This window comes from Schistocerca gregaria, chromosome 10 (genome assembly GCF_023897955.1).
Source record: "Schistocerca gregaria isolate iqSchGreg1 chromosome 10, iqSchGreg1.2, whole genome shotgun sequence".
In the NCBI taxonomy this organism is placed as follows: domain Eukaryota; kingdom Metazoa; phylum Arthropoda; class Insecta; order Orthoptera; family Acrididae; genus Schistocerca; species Schistocerca gregaria.
Window position 1 is genome coordinate 195053240 of NC_064929.1, and position 23091 is coordinate 195076330.

At 40.7% G+C, this 23091-nt stretch overlaps 1 protein-coding gene across 2 annotated transcripts in view; it reads right to left on the reverse strand.

The window, feature by feature from the left end:
• Positions 1-23091, reverse strand: part of LOC126293413 (pre-mRNA-processing factor 40 homolog A-like) — a 150117-nt gene that overhangs the window by 63479 nt on the left and 63547 nt on the right. For both annotated transcript variants that reach the window (XM_049986636.1, XM_049986637.1), the window contains exons 6-10: positions 22060-22397; positions 14588-14718; positions 12649-12909; positions 1544-1772; positions 171-419 (exon numbers count right to left, since the gene is read on the reverse strand). In XM_049986636.1, the coding sequence (XP_049842593.1) occupies positions 171-419; positions 1544-1772; positions 12649-12909; positions 14588-14718; positions 22060-22397 (1208 nt within the window). The remainder of the gene's footprint in view (positions 1-170; positions 420-1543; positions 1773-12648; positions 12910-14587; positions 14719-22059; positions 22398-23091) is intronic.

Genomic DNA, 23091 nt, shown 5'->3' on the forward strand with positions numbered 1-23091 from the left:
ATAAATGCAATTGTTTTCTGATGTACTGATGAAGGCAATAAGGCTGAAATAAGCTTATGAACAAAAATAGAATATCAAGCATCATACTCACATAAAGACTCTGCATAAAGATGTTACGCATGGAAGGTGATATGGTCACTCATTGGAAAAGAGCTACACAATTTACTGACCTGGCTGGCCGAGCATGGCAGAGAAGCGCAGATCGGCACTGATGGTGGGGTACAGCTCCACCCAGAGCGACATCGACGTCAGCTTGCCCTGCTCGTGCAGCTCGTCCAACAGTGTCACAAACGCGTCACGGTTCTTCCGCTGCTGCCGCTTTGAGCGCTTCTTTTCCCGTTCTTTGTCTGCCTCCTCTTCCTTCTCCAGCTGCCGTATGTGCTCTTCGAATACAATCAAGGCATCTTCCTTGTCCATACCTGAAATAATGACAGGATTGTTACATAACGAAAATATGTTATCTCTACAGTATTATCGTACTCTCAGCTTGTGTAATATCTGTGTGGATTGAGTTAACATAAATGTTTCTCGGGCAAAATACTAAGTCATATTGTAACATCAATGTCACTGACATTACAACCACAGTTGCAGTGGTCTTCCTCTGGGCCTACTACGTAGTCATGGGTTGATCTGACTGTCTACTGTGCACAATGTTACATTCCATTCCTAAAAAAATTGCTGGTATCATTGGTATATTAGAACCAAAGGCATGGGATCTCCTGTAATCTACTGCACCACTCGGTAAGATATTGTGTGTATTTCGTTCATTACTTTGTACTGTAACAGCCATGTTTATAATAAAATTGTGCACATATTTAATTTCTAACACATGTTATTAAGGTCTGAGGCATAGGGTAAATTTTAAAGTCTTTTCATCTCAGACCGTTTAGTACTGTCACAAAACAGTTTACAATAGGGGTGAATATTTACTGTCGGTTACTGTCAGATAGTTCCTTGCAACTACTTCCTGCAAGCATCTGTAAATCTTTGAAGAGCAGATGTTGGAAGTGTTAACACACAATGGGTGGGAGTGTCTGTGATAGGTGAGAGATCATGTTCCAAAAGAGTTTTTTGGTATTGTTCAGAGCACGAAGGAAGAGGTAGCCTCAGGCTGCAGCTGTATTTTCAGTAGCAAAGAATAATCGACTGTATTCGTGTCCAACAAGAAAGCAAACTGAACAGCAGGATGAGTTTAGAGCATGTAAGAATCTCATTGCAGAGCTTGAGATGAAAAACCCACAAACTTTACAAGAAAGACAGCGATGGAGATGGAAGAAGTTCTCTCTATAATCGGACCTACAATTGCCAATCTCGGTACTATTATGCATAAATCTATCAAAGGCAGACTGCTTGTGACACTAATATTTCTAGCATCAGCTATATTTATTCTCGAGGTATGAATTAAAAAAAAAACAGCTTCACTCTATCTAAGCTTTTCACAATATTGTTTTACACTGATTTGTCTGTATTACTATCACCACCACCACCACCACCACCACCACCACTACCACTACCACTACTTATTAACATGTAACGAACTGACCCAGCAGGTTGGCATCGTCTGCAAACTCATGGTTGTCCAGAAGCATCTGCTGCGCCTCCTGCCACGTCGTGGAGTACTGTATGTTCATCATCGAGTCCAGTACCTCAGCCAGGCGCTTCATGTTCCGCTTCTTCATTATTTTCGCTTCTTCCTTCTCTTTCTTGGCCAAGTTGAAGATAACATCTTCATAGATATCACGACGGTCCGATTCGGAGACATTCTTCCACACCTACAAACAAAAATGTTCTGTGATTTACTATAAAATCTATAGGGTTACCAGAATTTCAAACTAAACTGTATGCAATGTACAGTGGCCAAATAAAAGAATTAGAAATCCAAAAGACACTGGTGCCGCATAGCTCTAAGAATGAGGCAGAGAAACATCATACTAGTAGTCAATAATGGTAAAGACAATCAGGCAGCAACTTGAAATGCTGTGCTGTACACATAGTGCGAAACATGCATTGAGCACAAAAGTGTGGTCTCACAGTGATATGAATCAATAAAATCATCTTCGGCTTTGAGCCACATAAAGATGTTAAATTTCTTTTTTCAGGCAAATTCCTCTCAGCCATTATGATCCTTATATAACTGTGTTGCTGACAGCAACATCACTTAAGCTCACTGTGCCACCAGATAAGGCAACATTTGTAATCAATGTTTGCCCCTCCTTACAACTGCCGAATCCCACAATATCCTAAGTTGTTGACCGAAGTCTTCATTAAAGGAGTTTTCTGAGAGTTTAATACAAGCAACTTCTTGTTTGTCCTTGTAATGTAGTAAAAGTCTTGTCCAATCTAATTTGGTCTCCATTTTCTCAGGAGCGTATAAATGCAACTTCTTGCTCTGTTCTTCAGGAATATTTTCTTTGCCTACAAAATCTAACTTTAACTATATCCTTTCATCTTTCCTTTTCCTTCCCTCTTTCTTGACGAAGCAACCGCCGGTTGCGAAAGCTCATAATTTTGTGTGTGTGTTATTTTATTGTGCCTGTCTACCGGTGCTTTCGCGCTTGGTAAGTCTTGGAATCTTTGTTTTTAGTATATTTAACTATACTCACTTTCACAGAAGATTATTTGTAGTTGTCTCTGTCAGTGGGGCAGATTTTCAAGATTTGAGACAACATTTGGTCAATGCTCTAGGATCATTAGAGCACTGTGTTTTTGTTCCTGACTGTCATGGCCGAACACAAGCAGATACCAGCCTGTAGAGTCTGCACAGCATGCTGTGGCTGGTACATGTGCACATGGCAGGTCACACATGCGCTGTGGTGTGCGGTGCGGCAGTGGTGAGGGTCAGGGGCAGGCGGTGTGGGAGAAATGCCATGCATTGGAGGGGGAGTGTCGTTTTAAACTGAAGCCTAAGATCACATTTTCTGTAAAAATTAAGTGTAGCATCTCCATTCCTACACTTGCATGGTGGCCATTTAAAAAGAAAATCTGTCATCTCTTCTTTGGTTATTATGTAAAAAGAATTCCACTAAAAATGTGGTGATATATTTTAGCCTGGCTCGGTAAACATTTGTTAACTTTCAGAGAAGCGTCACGAGTGGCAAATTTGGAGTAAAACCTACACATTTCTCATGCAGTAATGTTAAAATTTGCTTCTTTTGCCAAAAGCAATGGAGTTTACCGAGTCTCACATCACTAACACGTTGTATAGACTCAATTGAGAGAGAATGTTGAAACAGTGGATTGTTAAGTTTATTAAGTCAGGAACTGAGGAAAAGTAAAGTAGTTTATGAAAAAACACACCCTCAGTACAAAATAAACATGTAATGTCTTCACTTATGTTGTTCCGAAGCCCGCAGAATTTCTCATATCACCAGCTATCGACGGTCCTTAAAAATTAAATTTTTTCACTGAAACGTCTACAGTTAGTGAAATAACATGGTAAATAATGAAGTTTTGGTTAATAACCATATGGCACAATACTCTCCTCTTTCCGTGCTATCTTTTGCCAAAATCTCATTTCAGTACCTTAAACAGTTTATGAAATATAAAGCTGGCTTTATCGCTGACACGGCACAATCGATAGAAACCTCCACCTAAGTCTAAAGAAAAATTCAGCATATTAGCTAAATTTCATACATGGCAACATATTATGTAATAAGCACCCAACAGAAAATCATAGTGACCTCTATTTTTCATCCTATCGATAGAGACCTCCACCTAAGTCTAAAGAAAAATTCAGCATATTAGCTAAATTTCATACATGGCAACATATTATGTAATAAGCATCCAACACAAAATCATAGTGCCCTCTATTTTTCATTAATGAAATGATGGGCACATCACCATGGACCTGATATATAGAGCTATGAGTAAAGTAAAAATGGTTCTGATATTGCTGACAAGCCGAAAGGCAGCAAACACTGTCGGCCTCTCCTTCTGAGCAAATGAACAAACTTGCTCAGCACTTTTGGATGGAAACTGTTCACTGTGCATCGAGCACTGTATCCTGCACAAACTCTACAGGTGGATTTTTTGTAACACTCAAAAAACTGATTTAAGCTGAAACTACCTGTGCAACTAAGGAGGTCTTAACACATACTGACTAAGTGGGGAAAATGCCATCTACGTTCTTAAGACGGTTTTATTTCTCCTTTCTGGCCCTGTATTGCTTGCTCAATATACAGACGATTGAACAAGGGGCAAGATAGGATACAGTATTGTCTCTCCCCCTTCTCAACCACTGCTTTCCTTTCATGTCCTCCAACTCCTATAGCTGCAGCCTTGTTGTGTGCAAGTCTACTACTTCCAGCATTTCAAAAAGTGTAGTCTGGCCAGTATTGTAAAAGTTTTCTATAAATCTACAATTGCTGTAAATTTAGATTTGCCTTTCTCAAATCTATTCTGTAAGTGCACTGATTGACTGTTCTGTAATTTCTTGGTAGAATATTTTATACATTATGCTTGAAAATACACACAACATTTTTGATGTAATATTCTACAATATTTGTTACTTATTTCAGAAACTGGTTTTCAGCTGTTATGCCATCATCAGATACAAAGGTAACTGTGGTGAAGTGAAATTTTATTGGATCAAAGATTTTAAACTAGTGCATTTACAGCATATCTCCATAGCCAGATGTTTAACATGTTAATGTTGATTTAGGAATAAAACAAAAGGGATTATTTCAGTGTAAATGAGATGTAAGATTATTTAACTAAGATAAAATATGTGACAGATTAACCAATGTACTATATACAAATTACAACAGTTGTTCATAGAAAAAAGTAAACTGAGCAATAAACTTTGGTGACATGTTCCATTGGTGTGAATTTGTAAATCACAGCTGCTTCACTTACTAGTATATCTTACCTGTTTCTAATTCAGGATTTATTAAAGACAAGTTCAGTTTGTCCAGCCACACCTTTGGAGCATGTCGCCAAAGTGTATTATTCAATTTATTTTCTTCTTTTAGCAACTGTTTTAATTTGTATATAGCCCATTAGTTAATGCATAATATATTTTACCTCAGTACAATAATTTTAAATCACACTTACATTGAAATAATCTCTTTTGTTTTATTCCTAAATCTAACATTTTACATCTCTCATTACAGACAGAGCACAAGCTTGGAATGTTTTAAGGATAGCGAAGGAAAACGATCATGCGCATTCAAAGGGCCCAGGATGATTCAGGGAAATCACAAAAAACCTAAAACAGGAAGGCCGAACATGGGTTTGAACCATCATCCTCCCGAATGCAAGTCCAATGTGCTAACCACAGTGCCACCTTGCTCCATCTGAGAAGGGGGGGGGGGGGGGGGGGTCTGTCCCCACACGTTGTTTTATATCTATATATTGAGCAAGCCATACAGGAAACTGTGGAGAAATTCTGAAACTGAATTGCAGCTCAGATAAGACACACAAATTAACAGTGTGCTTCCCGGTGTTCTGCCGAGTTGTCACCTCCATTTTATGCACAATATTTTGATGACCAATGCTGCCATCTTCTTCAGGTGCTGCGAGTTTTGCCATTATGTGTACTCACTGCCTTGACACCAAAAACCTGTGAACTACTGTCAGTCTCATGCTGGTATTTATACCTTAGGTTGATTCCCGGGACCCACTAAGCCCTTTTATGCTCTTGTTTTTCACAGCTGGCACTGGTATTCTCTTAAACACAAAATCTGCCGGCTTTTTCCAATTCTGGTGGATGTGATGGCTGATGAGATTTTAATACATTGAGTGCCAGACCCTAAACGTTATTGAAACTGAAACCACTGTAAATGTTTATTACATTTTCTGATGCCTTTATCTGGACAGACTCCTTAATTATGCTGTCCCAGAAGTATGACATTTGCATCACTATACTGCTATCATATTATTGCATGTCACTGTATGCCACGTTTCCCTATGAGTCTGCTGATCTTTCCAGATATTGAGCCATCATAAGGCAGATAAGCGTCTTTTCGCTTCTCTTCCTCGACCACAGTCTGAACTGCTTTCTCAGGTGTTCTTTATTTTGCCTGCATCGTCTGTTCAATTTGAAGATCTGACTACTCATCCAGCTGGAATACTTTTCATAAGCATTTTATTTCTTCAGCAAAGCTCTCCTTGCCTGAAAGTGTTCAAGCTCTATGGATCAGAGTCCTTAGCACCAAATTCCTTTGTGGCAGATGGTGATGGCTCGACGTGCGGAGATAGGAGTCAGTGTGTGTAGTTTTTCTATATATACTATATCACCGATTTTATATTATTATGGGTGGGGTTTAAATGGTCCAGGAACTCTTGAAGCTTTTCCAGTCCAAGTGGCCACACAACAAATGTGTTGTCCACGTATTGTCAGAAACACGTTGGTTTCAGCTCGGAGAATTCAAATGCCTTTGCTTCAAAGTGTATAATGTATAGCTTTGCAACGACAGGTGATAAATGACTATCAATCACCATACAAGCGGTCTCTTCACAGTACTGTACATCGAACAGCACGTAATCAGATGTCATAATATGCCTAATAAGTTCTGTGAAACAGACCATCAAAACATTCAACAATATATGCAAGAAACATCAGCAGCATATCCAGCTAAAACGACACAGCAAATCCAGCAGCCGCCAAGCACTGCCTCGAATTTAATGGTGAAATGAAATGCAACAACATCAGTACGGTGGTGCAAACATCAAGTATCTGGGCAGCATAATTAAGAGTCTATCAAAATAAAGAAATCAGAAAACCCAATAAACAGAGATGGTGGTTTCAATTTAAACAAAGCTTGGGGTCTGGTACTCTATTTATTAAAATCTCATTGACCATCACATTCACTAGATTTGGTAAATGCTGAGAGAATGTGTGTTTCACAGAATATCACTGCCAGCTCTTAAAAACAAAAGACATCAATGGCCTTAGTGGGCACTGGGAATCGAGCCTGGCCATAAATAGTGGCAGAGACCAAAAATAGTTCACTGTCTGGTTGGAGTTCAAGCAAAAAATATTAGTAAGAGCAAAACTCACAGCACCTGAAAAAGGTTGGTTGTCAAATTATTGTGAAGAGAAATGGAAAAAACTCGGAAGAGCACCGGAAGCACATTATTAATTACTTTCACCAAGAAAACTTGAGAAATCACAGGTGAATACAAGTTCAAAACTGACAATAGCATTTTCCCACTTAGGCTGCATTTATTAAGGCCTCCTCATAGTAGCACAACTATTTTTGCCTTAAAAGAATTTTTGAGTGTTTGCAAACAACAAGGTGCCACACACACACACATCAAGATGGCAGTGAATTTGGACAATGTGGTACCATTGTGATGGTTTGTAAATTATACAGTTCGCAATTGTTTGACTCTGAGCATTTCAGTTGGAGCAAACTCTTAGAATAAACCAGTTTTTATTGCTTTTTAAATCACCTACTGCTGTAGTAATCCAGAATGTAAAAATGAAGTTCAACTTAAGTGCTTCATTAAATTCAGGGTGCAATTTTTCGACATCTTTACTTGTGACTTGGTTGAACTCCCACAAAGTGAAAGCAGGTCATATTATGAAGTAACAGCCTTTCTTGTTTAACACACAACACTTTTGATACATTTTATTTTTTTCTGAGGCATATTGGCACCATGTTCCTTATAAAGACTCGAAAATACCTTTAAGACAAAACTAATTGTGTGACTAACAAGAGGTCTTAATAACTACAGCTTAAGTGGAAAAGTCTGTCATTGCTGAAGCTTTTATTGCTCCTGTAATCTCTCAGCTTTCCCCAGCACAACTGATTACTAGTGTAGCCCGAATGTTCTACCAAGCTGTAGTTTCCATTTTATGCAGAATATTTCGATGACCGACCTAACCGTTTTCTTCAAGGTGCTGCGAGTTGTGCTGTTCAGTGTACTCACTGCCTGGAATCCAACCATACTAAACTATTGTTTGTCTCACAACAGGACCACACAGCAATCACATTTTTTTTGTAATTATTTTATATTTAAGGTATTTGAAGCTCAAAACTGAAAGATTAATGTCCCAAAATCGTGCAATGAAACTCCCAAAAATTCTTGAGAAAAATCAACTTTGAAGTTTTCCAACTGTCTTTAATATGCTAAAGAAAGGTCAATTTTTCTCAACAGGAGAATGTTCGCCTGTTACGTAGGTGCTTTAGGTTTGATTCCTGGCTGAAGTAAATTTTTAAACAGAGGTGCCTGTTCTACTATCTGTTGAGGGAAGTTAAAATACATAAAGATGGAAAAAATCAATAGTGCTTGATACTGGTAAGTGCTGGTTTGAGTCTCATTTTGGTCATTATGTTTTTGGGTTTTCCCCCCTCCACTCCTCCACCCCTCGTTCAGTTCAAATACTCACGTCATTTAAATACAGGGTGTATCAAAAGAATCATCCGACTTAAACTACTATGTTATTTGAGATATGTGGGTGAAAAAAACATGCTGTTGGAAAGAGCAAATTCTCGAGATTTACATGGTTCCCGTTAGGTAATAGCAGAGTGCACCCACTTCAGTCGGGACAACAGAAAGCACTGTGTTGTACATTCTATGCAGTGTGGGTCAGTAATAACTGTTCAGTGTGGATTTCGTATTAGGTATGGTGTGGATCCTCATACGCCACAGAGCATTAGACGATGGCATGAACAATTCCGAGAAAAGGCTGTTTATGTAAAGGTAAATCGCCGGGCCGTCCCTGAGTGTCTGACACGGACATCGAATGCATCTGCCATAGTTTCACCAGGGGTCCTCAGAAATCTGTTCACTATGCAGCTTAACATGCCCCTGATGTCCGTCTGGCGTGTGTTTCATCAACGTTTACACATGGAACCACACAAAATTCAGCTACTGAAAGCTCTTCATGAAGGTGACAAAAAAAACACGTGTGGAATTCTGTAATTTTGTTCTTGGCAAGATGGAGGCTGACATTTTTCTTCCATATTAAGTGTTGAGGAAACATTCCATTTAAATGGCAAAGTGAACCATCATAATGTGAAAATGTGGGGTACAGAACAACCACATGAAGTTGTACCTCATAAGAGGCACTCTAGAAAATTTAATGTGTTTTGTGCAGATTCACGGAAAAAGTTGTACGGTCCATTTTTCTTTGGTGAGAACACTTATTGCAGGAAGCACAAATCTCGATATGCTTGAGAACTTTCTTTTGCCGCAGTTGGAGACTAATTTAACTGACTCCATTTACCAACAGGATGGGGAACCACCACACTGGCATCTGGAAGTGCGGGAATGTTTAAATCAAAGGATTACTAAACAATGGATTGGTCGCATTAGACCATATGATTCAGCCCTACATTACTAGACTCCAAGGTCACCGGACCTGATTGTATGTGATCATTTCTTGTGGGGGTTTATAAAAGAGTCTGTTTATGTGCCTCCATTACCAGCAACAATGAATGAACTGAGACATCGCATACCAGCAGCTGTGGAAGCTGTAACTAAATACATGCTCGCTGCAATGTGTGAACAATTTGAATACTGCATTGACATATGCTGTGCCTCTAAAGGGGGGACATACTGAACACCTATGAGAATGTATTTGGGGGGGATTGAGTTTCCCATTCATCAAAAAACAAAATTTACTGTATATGTTTATTAGTTACTAAAATATAGATGTGTCAAATTGGATGTTTCTTTCTGATACACCCTGCATAAAATTCATCAAATATATGCTAACAGATATCTCATTGGTATTTTCATGAAAAATGCATGTCTTTCCATCCTAATTACATATTACACACAAAAATTCCATTTTCATTGCAAATACACATTTTTAATTATTGATCTTTAAAAAAGATTTTTAAATTAAAAGAATTACAAATTAAAATTTTTTTCTTCCATATGTATTTTAAGTTTCATGGAACATGCACCTTTGTTTAAAATTCTGGCAGGGATGGGTATCGAACCTGTGTCACACATATTGCAGGTGAGCATTTTACCACACGGCCAGATATCAGGTTGAGAAAAATTGAACTGGCTTTAGCAAATTAAAGATGGTGACCACTTCGAAATATATTTTTCAGAGGATTTTTGAGAGGCACATCAAACTGATTTTGCTGACGTATTTGATTTCCCATTTCCACATACCATAAATACAAAAAAGGACAAAAATCTGATTAGTGTGGTCCTTCAGTCAGTCACTATTTATGGCACAGTTCAATGCCATATATATATAAAACAAAGATTCCAAGACTTACCAAGCGGGAAAGCGCCGGAAGACAGGCACAATGAACAAAACACACAAACACACACACAGAATTACTAGCTTTCGCAACCGATGGTTGCTTCTTCAGGAAAGAGGGAAGGAGAGGGAAAGACTAAAGGATGTGGGTTTTAAGGGAGAGGGTAAGGAGTCATTCCAATCCCAGGAGCGGAAAGACTTCCCTTAGGGGGAAAAAAAGGACAGGTGTACACTCGCGCACACACACACATATCCATCCGCACATACACAGACACAAGCAGACATCTTTCTTCTGTGAAAGGTTCTGGGATGAGGAAGTAGCTCTGGTTATCTGCTTCTGTACCAGGTCGGGAGGGTAGTTGCGGGATGCGAAAGCTGTTTTCAGGTTGTTGGTGTAATGGTTGAGGGATTCAGGACTGGAGCAGATTCGTTTGCCACGAAGGCCTAGGCTGTAGGGAAGGGACCGTTTGATATGGAATGGGTGGCAGCTGACATAATGGAGGTACTGTTGCTTGTTGGTGGGTTTGATGTGGACGGATGTGTGAAGCTGGCCATTGGACAGATAGAGGTCAACGTCAAGGTAAGTGGCATGGGATTTGGAGTAGGGCCAGGTGAATCTAATGGAACCAAAGGAGTTGAGGTTGGAGAGGAAATTCAGGAGTTGTTTTTCACTGTGAGTCCAGATCATGAAGATGTCGTCAATAAATCTGTACCAAACTTTGGGTTGGCAGGCTTGGGTAACCAAGAAGGCTTCCTCTAAGCGACCCATAAATAGGTTGGCATACGAGGGGGCCATCCTGGTACCCATGGCTGTTCCCTTTAATTGTTGGTATGTCTGGCCTTCAAAACTGAAGAAGTTGTGGGTCAGGATGAAGCTGGCTAAGGTGACGAGGAAAGAGGTTTTAGGTAGGGTGGCAGGTGATCGACGTGAAAGGAAATGCTCCATTGCAGCGAGGCCCTGGACGTGCGGGATATTTGTGTAAAGGGAAGTGGCATCAATGGTTACAAGGATGGTTTCCGGGGGTAACAGACTGGGTACGGATTCCAGGCGTTCAAGAAAGTGGTTGGTGTCTTTGATGAAGGATGGGAGACTGCATGTAATGGGTTGAAGGTGTTGATCTACGTAGGCAGAGATACGTTCTGTGGGGGTTTGGTAACCAGCTACAATGGGGCGGCCAGGATGTTTGGGTTTGTGAATTTTAGGAAGTAGGTAGAAGGTAGAAGTGCGAGGTGTCGGTGGGGTCAGGAGTTTGATGGAGTCAGGTGAAAGGTTTTGTAGGGGACCTAAGGTTCTGAGGATTCCTTGAAGCTCCGCCTGGACATCAGGAATGGGATTACCTTGGCAAACTTTGTATGTAGAGTTGTCTGAAAGCTGACGCAGTCCCTCAGCCACATACTCCCGACGATCAAGTACCACGGTCGTGGAACCCTTGTCAGCCGGAAGAATGATGATGGATCGGTCAGCTTTCAGATCACGGATAGCCTGGGCTTCGGCTGTGGTGATGTTGGGAGTAGGATTAAGGTTTTTCAAGAAAGATTGAGAGGCAAGGCTGGAAGTGAGAAATTCCTGGAGGGTTTGGAGAGGGTGATTTTGAGGAAGAGGAGGTGGGTCCCGCTGTGATGGAGGACGGAACTGTTCCAGGCAGGGTTCAATTTGGATAGTGTCTTGGGGAGTTGGATCATTAGGAGTGGGATCAGGATTATTTTTCTTCGTGGCAAAGTGATATTTCCATCAGAGACTACGAGTGTAGGACAGTAAATTTTTGACAAGGGCAGTTTGGTTGAACCTGGGAGTGGGGCTGAAGGTGAGGCCTTTGGATAGGACAGAGGTTTCGGATTGGGAGAGGGGTTTGGAGGAAAGGTTAACTACTGAATTGGGGTGTTGTGGTTCCAGATTGTGTTGACTAGAATTTTGAGGTGTTGGGGGGAGTGGAGCTGGAAGTGGGAGATTGAGTAGATGGGAGAGACTGGGTCTGTGTGCAATGAGAGGAGGTTGAGGTTTGTTGGAAAGGTTGTGGAGGGTGAGTGAGTTGCCTTTCCGGAGGTGGGAAACCAGGAGATTGGATAGTTTTTTGAGGTGGAGGGTGGCATGCTGTTCTAATTTCCAGTTGGCCTGTAGGAGGATGCTATGTACAGCCAGTGTGGATGTGGGAGAGGAAAGACTGAGGACTTTGATTTGGGATAGGAGTTCACGGGTGTGTTCATTGGCCGAGTCGATGTATAGGTGAAGGATTAGGCGGGTGAGGGCTATGGATTGTGGGTTTTAAGGGAGAGGGTAAGGAGTCATTCCAATCCCGGGAGCGGAAAGACTTACCTTAGGGGGAAAAAAGAACAGGTGTACACTCGCGCACACACACACACACATATCCATCCGCACATACACAGACACAAGCAGACATATTTAAAGGCCACATCACCTTAGAGGTAAAGTACAAATTACCTGACACAGAATTACTGAGTATTATGTTTGCACTTACATCCATGTGGCCAAACATGTCCTCACAGCGGTAATACTTTGTCGTGGACGAGACACGCTCATTGTTAGTGAGGAACGCCTCAAAGTCCTCACGAGCTTTCTTCGTCCGCTGCCTCTGGAGCTCTCGCTCCTCCTTCAGGCGCTGAGTTTTGTACGAGTTGAATGCCTGCTTCTTCTCATTAAGTTTCTTCAGCACGGGGTACCGTGGATCATTGGCAATCAGCTTCACTGCTGCTTCCCACGAAGCGTTGCTAGGAACGTCCTGGTCCAAAGATCATCATTATTAATACCGTTCAGCAAACCACTAGCAATTACATTTTGAAACACACTTTTTAGTTGGTATAGGTAATAGGGTAAGTTGAACAGTGTATGAACAACCAATGTGCACCCCACCAACAAATGTTAAGTTACTTGTGTAGAAAGAAACCCAAGTGTTATGGCCAGTCACTCCCTTTTACATCAGCACAAAAGTTGTAAAACAGTTTTTACAGTACGATCCAGAACACTGATCCAGGGTAACAGACAAACATGATGTTATATTACACAAAAATAGGGAGTTTCTCATGGCATATCATTATGAAGCTGCAACTGAATAGCAAATAACAAAAGAACTAGTACTGTGGAATACACAGAATCCCAAAATAAAAGATCAGACATGTTCCATCTTAGCTTGTATTTTCCCCCCTTCGCTACAGTAGTTTTCGGACAAGAGCCATAAAATTCATGATCAGAAGTATCCCAAGAATAACTTCTTTCCATCGGATGGTAATATGTATCACACACAATTAGAAAAATTATTCATTATGTTTCATTAAAAAGCAATGTATGATCACAAATTTTTTGGCATATACAAGGCATGCCCAGAAAGTAAGAACTGTTTTGGAATGAACAAATAAAAACTTATTTTTTTACCAAAATTTATTTTTACAAGAAATAGCATTTCTTAAAATTTTTTCTACACCTTTGCAGCCATTGTTCAGACATTTCTCATAGTGGCAAACAAACTTTTCTATACCCTCTTCATAGAAAGAAGCCACCAAAAAAGACAACCACTGCTAAACACAGCCTTTTTGTATCATCATTGCTGTCAAATCCTCTGTCTTGAAAATTACCTTCAAGTTCAACAAGTGGTAGTCAGCAGGTATGAGACTGGGGCTGTACGGCAAGTAACTGAACTACTACTAATCAAACTGCTGAACATGGTTTGGAGTCATGCCAGGAGAATGAGGACATTCATTGTCATGAAGCAACACAATGTCTTCACTGTGCATTCCACACCTTTTGTTTTGAAATGTGTGCTGACATTTTCTCATTTCACAGTGTTACATTGCACTGCTGGTTTCACCTCTGGGAAGGAACACATGAAGCAAGAAAGCATGCCTAAAACTGTATTCAGCAGTGGCCGTCTTCACTGGTGGCACCTTTCTACTAAGAGGGCACAGAAAAGTTGGTTTCCTGCTACAACAAATGTCTGAATAATGGTGGCAACTACGTAGAAAAATAGTTTAAGAAATGATCTTTCTTGTAAAAATAAAGTTTAGTTTGAAAAATTGTTTTTATGGTTCTTTTTCCAAAATGGTACTTACTTTCTGGCCATGCCTCATACTTTGCATTTGATACTGTGAAATGTATCTCTCTCCAAGTCTTAGTCTTGCACACCCCCAATAAATATACGTTTCTCCAATATTAAAAATATTTGGACTAATGTCATATATAAGTTGATATTTTTACAGGAACATTATCAAATACCTATGTGCATGAAAATCAGAGAATCTGTGTTAAGAGAGAACTGCAAAACAGGCAGAGAAATTAAAGAATGGTAGCGACACAAATTTCTGTCTACATTCAAAATATTGTAAACTGTTTAGGAATTCAAGTGGCTAGCAACTTCTTTCACAATGGCTAGTAATCACAAAAGAAATTGCAGTTAATGCTCTCACTTTATCCTTGAGCAGCTCTTTGAAAGCCTCTATGGCCTCCTTTTTGTCCTTGAAGACCATCTTCGGCTCCGGTGTACTCGTTCTGCTCCCCGACTCAGAGTCCTTAGGTGTCGACACGCTGTTCTCTTCCTCTGAAAAAAACGGTCAAGATTGTACATTTCCTTTGATTGGACTGCTGATAGGATCTATGACTTCAACAAGCATCCACTGCAACTGATAAAGCAGGAGCAGAATCAACAGGCACACTGGACCTCTACCTTTTAGAGGTTATACATGTCAGCTCACAGAGAAAAATGGCAAACATAAGGGTATAATAGTCTCTATATATTCCCTTGCTTCTTTTCCCCCAACTTGCTAAAAGTAGTAACATTTGTAACATGTTGGATAAATTGTAATAATGTTTTGTTTTAAACTTCCCTAGTGTTACCTTTCAACTCAACATATTTCCAATGAGAAACCAGGGATATGATCAGAACATCCAACACTGAGCAACTGAAATGAAATTATGACCGACCATGGTTCTAGGTTCAGATAAATTATTTAATCAAGAGAAACTGAAGTTCTCAAATTTCACCTTGTAATATTACCAATCCAAGCACAATTACACCAAAGTGTACACCATCTTACTTTGATTTCCATGGAAAGCCTGAGGGCACAAAGAAGTTACTTTAATATTTTTTGGAGCTATTGAAAAAGTGGCATTTGAGAGTTGCTGTTAGTAATATTTCTTGGATGCTGTGTGTTAAACTTGAGTTTTTCAATAAATCCATCATGCATTCTGCATGGAAAGAATATCGATAATACAACTCAAACTCCCACTAAAATTGATAGCGATCTACATAAAACTGCAATTGAATGTACTACAAATCATCTCGTGCAAGTTATAGTGTAACACATCACTTTCTTAAAGTGATGTGTCACACGCAATATTTAGGACAAATGAATGATGATTACTGACTACTGAAGCACATATATTTAACACAGTTTGGAAATTGGGACATGCAAGCTGAGCTTTGTGTTTTTGTGTATGCGCATGATGATTGAATGGTTAGGGAGATTGCATTGCTACTGGACGGGGTGACACCAGTGGCGGCTAGCATTTGGCCACACTTGTTGCTCTTAATGTTTTCTCCATGCAGCGGGTTGCCAATGCAGAGTTGCACCGACCTTCACAGAATAAGATGCCCACGACAACACATAGAACACAGAATCAGTTGGACAGCAGGGCTGCCATAAACTGTAACTCGGCTTGCTGCAAGTTTTGTTGAAATATACTTGTCGAGCAGACAGAGAACTGTCTGAAGTCTTTCTTGTATGTGAAAAGCTGTTGTAATATATGTGATTTATGAAAGGAGAAAATTCTGTCACCTGGTAGAGTGTAATCTGTTGTCAAATTTTCAGGATGCCATTTTAGCAGCATGCCAAAACGGAGAAGAAGTCAGTGATACAAACCATACATGGAAGGGGCGAGGTAACTGTAGTCCATTTTCTGGACAACTTGTAAATACCTTTTTGCTCTCTTCAATTCCTCTGTGACGACTTCAGAATTTCAAAGCATATTTCCCAGTCAACATTGTCAAAAACTTTTTGTAAAGGAGCAAATTCTACAAACATCGGTTTTGTCTTCCCCAATCTACCTTCTAAGGTAAACAGTAGAAACCATATTGTATCGTGCATTTCTAAGATTCTATGGACTGCAAATTCATACTGCCTATGTTGGTTTCTGCCATTTATTCCATTTTCCTGTAAATAAGGTATGCTGGTATTTTACAACTGTGAATTATTCGACATAGTTCAGTAATTGTGGCCAAGATAGATATGAAGCCCACACCTACTACAGTAGTACAAGTTTATATGCCAACTAGCTCTGCAGATGACGAAGAAATTGAAGAAATGTACGATGAAATAAAAGAAATTATTCAGATAGTGAAGGGAGACGAAAATTTAATAGTAATGGGTGACTGGAATTCGAGTGTAGGAAAAGGGAGAGAAGGAAACATAGTAGGTGAATATGGATTGGGGCTAAGAAATGAAAGAGGAAGCCGCCTAGTAGAATTTTGTACAGAGCACAACTTAGTCATAGGTAACACTTGGTTTAAGAATCATGAAAGAAGGTTGTAACGTGGAAGAACCCTGGAGATACTAAAAGGTATCAGATAGATTATATAATGGTAAGACACAGATTTAGGAACCAGGTTTTAAATTGCAAGACATTTCCAGGGGCAGATGTGGACTCTGACCACAATCTATTGGTTATGACCTGTAGATTTAAACTGAAGAAACTGCAAAAAGGTGGAAATTTAAGGAGATGGGACCTCGATAAACTGAAAGAACCAGAGGTTGTACAGAGTTTCAGAGAGAGCATAAGGGAGCAATTGACAGGAATGGGGGAAAGAAATACAGTAGAAGAAGAATGGGTAGCTCTGAGGGATGAAGTAGTGAAGGGAGCAGAGGATAAAGTAGGTAAAAAGACGAGGGCTGCTAGAAATCCTTGGGTAACAGAAGAAATATTGAATTTAATTGATGAAAGGAGAAAATATAAAAATGCAGTAAATGAAGCAGGCAAAAAGGAATACAAACGTCTCAAAAATGAGATCGACAGGAAGTGCAAAATGGCTAAACAGGGATGGCTAGAGGACAAATGTAAGGATGTAGAAGCTTATCTCACTAGGGGTAAGATAGATACTGCATACAGGAAAATTAAAGAGACCTTTGGAGAGAAGAGAACCACGTGTATGAATATCAAGAGCTCAGATGGCAACCCAGTTCTAAGCAAAGAAGGGAAGGCAGAAAGGTGGAAGGAGTATATAGAAGGTTTATACAAGGGTGATGTACTTGAGGACAATGTTATGGAAATGGAAGAGGATGTAGATGAAGACGAAATGGGTGATACGATACTGCGTGAAGAGTTTGACAGAGCACTGAAAGACCTGAGTTGAAACAAGGCCCCGGGAGTAGACAACATTCCATTAGAACTACTGACGGCCTTGGGAGAACCAGTCATGACAAAACTCTACCATCTGGTGAGCAAGATGTATGAGACAGGCGAAATACCCTCAGACTTCAAGAAGAATATAATAATTCCAATCCCAAAGAAAGCAGGTGCTGACAGATGTGAAAATTACCGAACTATCAGTTTAATAAGTCACAGCTGCAAAATACTAACGCGAATTCTTTACAGACGAATGGAAAAACTGGTAGATGCGGACCTCGGGGAGGATCAGTTTGGATTCCGTCGAAATGTTGGAACATGTGAGGCAATACTGACCTTACGACTTATCTTAGAAGAAAGATTAAGAAAAGGCAAACCTACGTTTCTAGCATTTGTAGACTTAGAGAAAGCTTTTGACAATGTTGACTGGAATACTCTTTTTCAAATTCTAAAGGTGGCAGGGGTAAAATACAGGGAGCGAAAAGCTATTTACAATTTGTACAGAAACCAGATGGCAGTCAGAGTCGAGGGGCATGAAAGGGAAGCAGTGGTTGGGAAAGGAGTGAGACAGGGTTGTAGCCTCTCCCCGATGTTATTCAATCTGTATATTGAGCAAGCAGTAAAGGAAACAAAAGAAAAATTTGGAGTAGGTATTAAAATTCATGGAGACGAAGCAAAAACTTTGAGATTCGCCGATGACATTGTAATTCTGTCAGAGACGGCAAAGGACTTGGAAGAGCAGTTGAACGGAATGGACAGTGTCTTGAAAGGAGGATATAAGATGAACATCAACAAAAGCAAAACGAGGATAATGGAATGTAGTCGAATTAAGTCGGGTGATGCTGAGGGAATTAGATTAGGAAATGAGACACTTAAAGTAGTAAAGGAGTTTTGCTATTTAGGAAGTAAAATAACTGACGATGGTCGAAGTAGAGAGGATATAAAATGTAGACTGGCAATGGCAAGGAAAGCGTTTCTGAAGAAGAGAAATTTGTTAACATCGAATATAGATTTAAGTGTCAGGAAGTCATTTCTGAAAATATTTGTTTGGAGTGTAGCCATGTATGGAAGTGAAACATGGACGATAACTAGTTTGGACAAGAAGAGAATAGAAGCTTTCGAAATGTGGTGCTACAGAAGAATACTGAAGATAAGGTGGATAGATCACGTAACTAATGAGGAGGTATTGAATAGGATTGGGGAAAAGAGAAGTTTGTGGCACAACTTGACTAGAAGAAGGGATCGGTTGGTAGGACATGTTTTGAGGCATCAAGGGATCACAAATTTAGCATTGGAGGGCAGTGTGGAGGGTAAAAATTGTAGAGGGAGACCGAGAGATGAGTACACTAAACAGATTCAGAAGGATGTAGGTTGCAGTAGGTACTGGGAGATGAAGAAGCTTGCACAGGATAGAGTAGCATGGAGAGCTGCATCAAACCAGTCTCAGGACTGAAGACCACAACAACAACAACAACAACAGTTCAGTAATAATGTGGAAGTCTAATACACAGTATCATATTATTGAGTTTTAAAACAGAAGTGCCAGATTACAGATGTGTGTTTCAATGGCAACAGCACTACATTGTTAAAAAAATATCGTGCACGTCTTGGCTTGATAACAGACCCACGTCATCAAGGAAGAGAGTCTACACATATATGTTTGAACAACTAATTCTACTGAAACCCCTCACTAATGACAAGAGTTCATTACACTCCTATAAGAGGGAATCAAAAAGTTTCAATTTAAGGGTGTCGGTGGTGCAACATATACGCAACACAGCACAAGTCGTGGGGGGGGGGGGGGGGTAGGCACCGACATGTAGGCATCTCTCTCGTGCGATTATCACGTCTTTGGTCCCTTAAGAAAGTCCTCAAAAATCAATGATTCCTTTTGGATGAGGATGTGCAGCAGGCAGTTATGGACTCCTTCATGCAGCATTAAACAGTGTTTTACAAAGTGGGTATCTTCAACCTGGTGTCTCGGTGGTACGATTGCCTCAATGGTCACACCAGTTTTGCCCAACTGGTATACCAATGCTAGACTGCACAGTCTTCAAATGGTAACTTTTTGATCGCTACTTATAAACTGTGAGGATGATGACTGCACCACTTCCCTCATCTTCAAAACAGCCCTATAACTGTGCCAGCGAAACGTTGCACTTGACAGTTCACTTTACATCAAGTTAGATTGGCCACGTTGCCTTCATCATCATTGTCATCGTCTTCAACATGAAGTCAAATCACTACCTGTTCATGGTCACTGATGATACCTTCCATTGTCTGTGCTGCTCAAATATGTTTTTCCATCATGCTCACCCTTTTTCCTCCATGAGGCTGCATACACAGTTGCAACAGCTTCACGCAATAGCCTTTCGACCTCTGTTACCGTAATGGATTTGTTAGTGCCCCTTACTCATGTCTTCACATCACTCCTTACTAAATGGGCTGGAATGGCAATGATACGGTAGCAGCTTTATTACAGTACGATGCTTCTCCTCGGCGATTTCATCTACTACATATGTATCCATCTTAGGCTATTTTCTTCAACAAGGGAATATAACAGCAGCATCTGTATCCACTGCACAATAATTTCCCAGCAATAGTTTGTGGTTGGGGGCTTTCTTCAGTATCACTGAATGATATGAAGCATTGTCCACTGCAACTGCTGTAGGGACAGGAAACTATTTAAAAGGTTCCACAAAAACTCAACAAGTCATATGTGATCCACATCTTTGGGGCAATCACTGTCTTTTTGGACCAAAAAACGAAAAGTGCATCAGGAACAAAATCACTGGAAGAGCCTGCATGGACCACATTTACCCCATCTCCTGTTCCTGACAGCTGATGACTGCTACTGCTTGGAGTGTCATCCATGCAGCATTTACCAATAGTTTGCATAATTTTCAGTGACTTTTCCACCCTTGAAGTACTCACTTTCTTTTAACAACAATAGTAACTTTGCTATGGTACACTACTCTTTCTTGGTGTAGCAAGCATAAAGATGCCAACCAACTGCATCATTCTGGAAAGAATCTAAGTCAGTGACAGAGTGAGACTGCTTTCCATTCTGTCCAGGGATCACTAAAACTATATTATCTGATCCAGACGGCTTAGAATTGTTACAGCTATATCTTTCAACTTTTGCAATGAGCAGTGACATTCTCTTACTTACAACTGTTCTTGCACTAATTCCAAGAGTTTTTTTATGTTCCTTCAGCAATTTTATCAGCAGGAATTGATGCCTGTCCACAAATACTTAAGTATTCTTTCTCTCGCTCGTAAAACACATGAGTTCTCCGTAGTAACTCCAGTGCCTGGCTGTTTAGTGGCACCCTACGGATTGTCACTAGACAAACAAAGTCTTTTTGGTGTCATTTTCCAATACCACAGTGAAACAAAGCACAGTACAACATAAGCCGGCAGCAGAAACCATATACAATACACATCGTTTATGTTTACATTCCACGCCTTGCATCTCTTGTTCTTCACTTGTTAAACTGTTATGCTGCCAACCAGAAACAAGTATGTTGAATGGAAAGTTGCAGTGGCCTGGGTATAGGCATTTTCTTTGGGATTAAGATCAAGTGATTTAGTGGGGTACCATATGCACACAACTGCTGTGAATGTGGCTGTTATCATTAAAGACAAAAGTGTCCACAGTATACAAACAGTGAAGTGTACAAGAAAGAGCAACTCTCACCCTGAGAATGTTCACAGCAACCTGCCTGAATAAATGGGCTCAAATCTGTATAAAAATAGACAACTCCACCCACCTCCCCACCCTTCAACCCCAAAACACCATAGTACCACCTCCAGCCTGATAAACTCTCTCCACGCACTGTGGTTTAAACCTCTCATTGGGCTGTCAGTGCACTTGATGTATCGCATCAGGTGAAAAGGGGCAAGACTGCAGCTCATCGTGCCACACGACACACCCCCAGTCATCTTCTACACTGTTTTTGGATTGTTTGGCCCCACAAGAAAATTTACAGCTCTATGTGCTGCTGTGAGAAATGGCCTTCTGCCAGGCACCTGACATCAAATGTCCATTGCATGAAGTTTTCTTCACAATGTTGCTTGGGATCTGGTTGATATAGACATACATTTAGTGACAGCATCAATACCTGTCAGGTCTTAAGCTGGTTATCAACAGCAAGGCATGACGTGTGTGGAATCTGCCAGCATCCTCCTATGACCAACATTCTTATGCTGTTACACAGCCACAAGCAGAACACTGTTACTTACAGATCATCAACACAATGGCAACTTCATTCATGGTATAGTTTCGGGCATGGCCAAAGAAGACAACTTTTCTGCCGTTCTGTCACATCTCCTCACTGATCCATCTTACTGTGCTGCTCCCTTACAAACAACTGGCTCACATACATCACCTTACTGACATGACTTACATCAGAGATGGAGGTCACATAACAATACAGGAGCGGTTTCACCGCACCAAAAGTGCTCCAAAGAGAGCAGTGTCCTTTTTATGGGGAATATTAGTATTTTTTTCCTTAGAAGTTATAACGATACACAGTACCTGCAGTGTCGGGTGTCGGCGTCTTTGTGGGCGTGCTGTTGATGGCAGCAAGTGTGGCAGCCATAGCCTGGTCGAGGGCAGATGAGCCGGTGGCACCAGCTGCCGCAGCATCAGCAGTAGCCGCAGCAGCCGGGGGAGGTGTCCCGCTCGCACCGACAGCTGCCGTAGGTGTCACTGCAGCGATCGTGGCTGGGGGAGTGTGCACCGCAGGTGGTACGGTGCCGGGAGGAGGCAGGACTGCCACGGGCGGGATGGCAGGTGGAAGCGCGATCCCGGGACTCATAGCAGCGGTTGCGACTATGGGCGGGACCAGAGGTGGGCGAGAGACGGTTGCCAACCTGTAGAGGATGGGTGGTGTCGCGTGGTTAGGTCATTGCGACACACTACATAGATGCCAATACAGTAATGTGGCTAACCTCTTAACAATAATCGGGTTTTGATTGAGACAGAATGGTATACAAGTGAGCCATTTCTCCACAATATCGTTTCTTCCCGGTCTGCCAAGGCGTGCAGAATTTCTGTGAAGTCTGGAAAGTAGGAAGCAGGTACTGGCAGAAGTAAACTTGTGAGAGTGGGTCATGTGCCATGCTAGGATAGCTTAGACAGTAAGCACATTGCCAGTGAAAGGCAGGTTCCCAAGTCCAAGTCCCAGTCAGGCACACTGTTGTAACCTACTAGGCAGTTTTAAAACAGACCACCCTAGGCTGAAAAGTGAAAGATTCATTTTGCAATTTAAATAATTGCTTTTTGAGATGGAAAGGAAAGATAAACTAAGACACACAGCCAAGACAAATACTAACGTACTAATAATTAGCTGCCAAATATAGATAGTAAAATATTGAAACTTAAGGTAGAAAGAAACCATAAGTAGTAATACAGAATTATAGTGGCATTAAAAAATTACAAAAAAGATGCAGCGGAAGACGTCAGGGAACAACAGAGTAGAACTGGGGGAAGAGGCATACGAAAATACTGACTGCAGTGAGGAGGAGGAGCAGGAGGTTATGAAGAAAAGCAGGAGATGAATAAAAA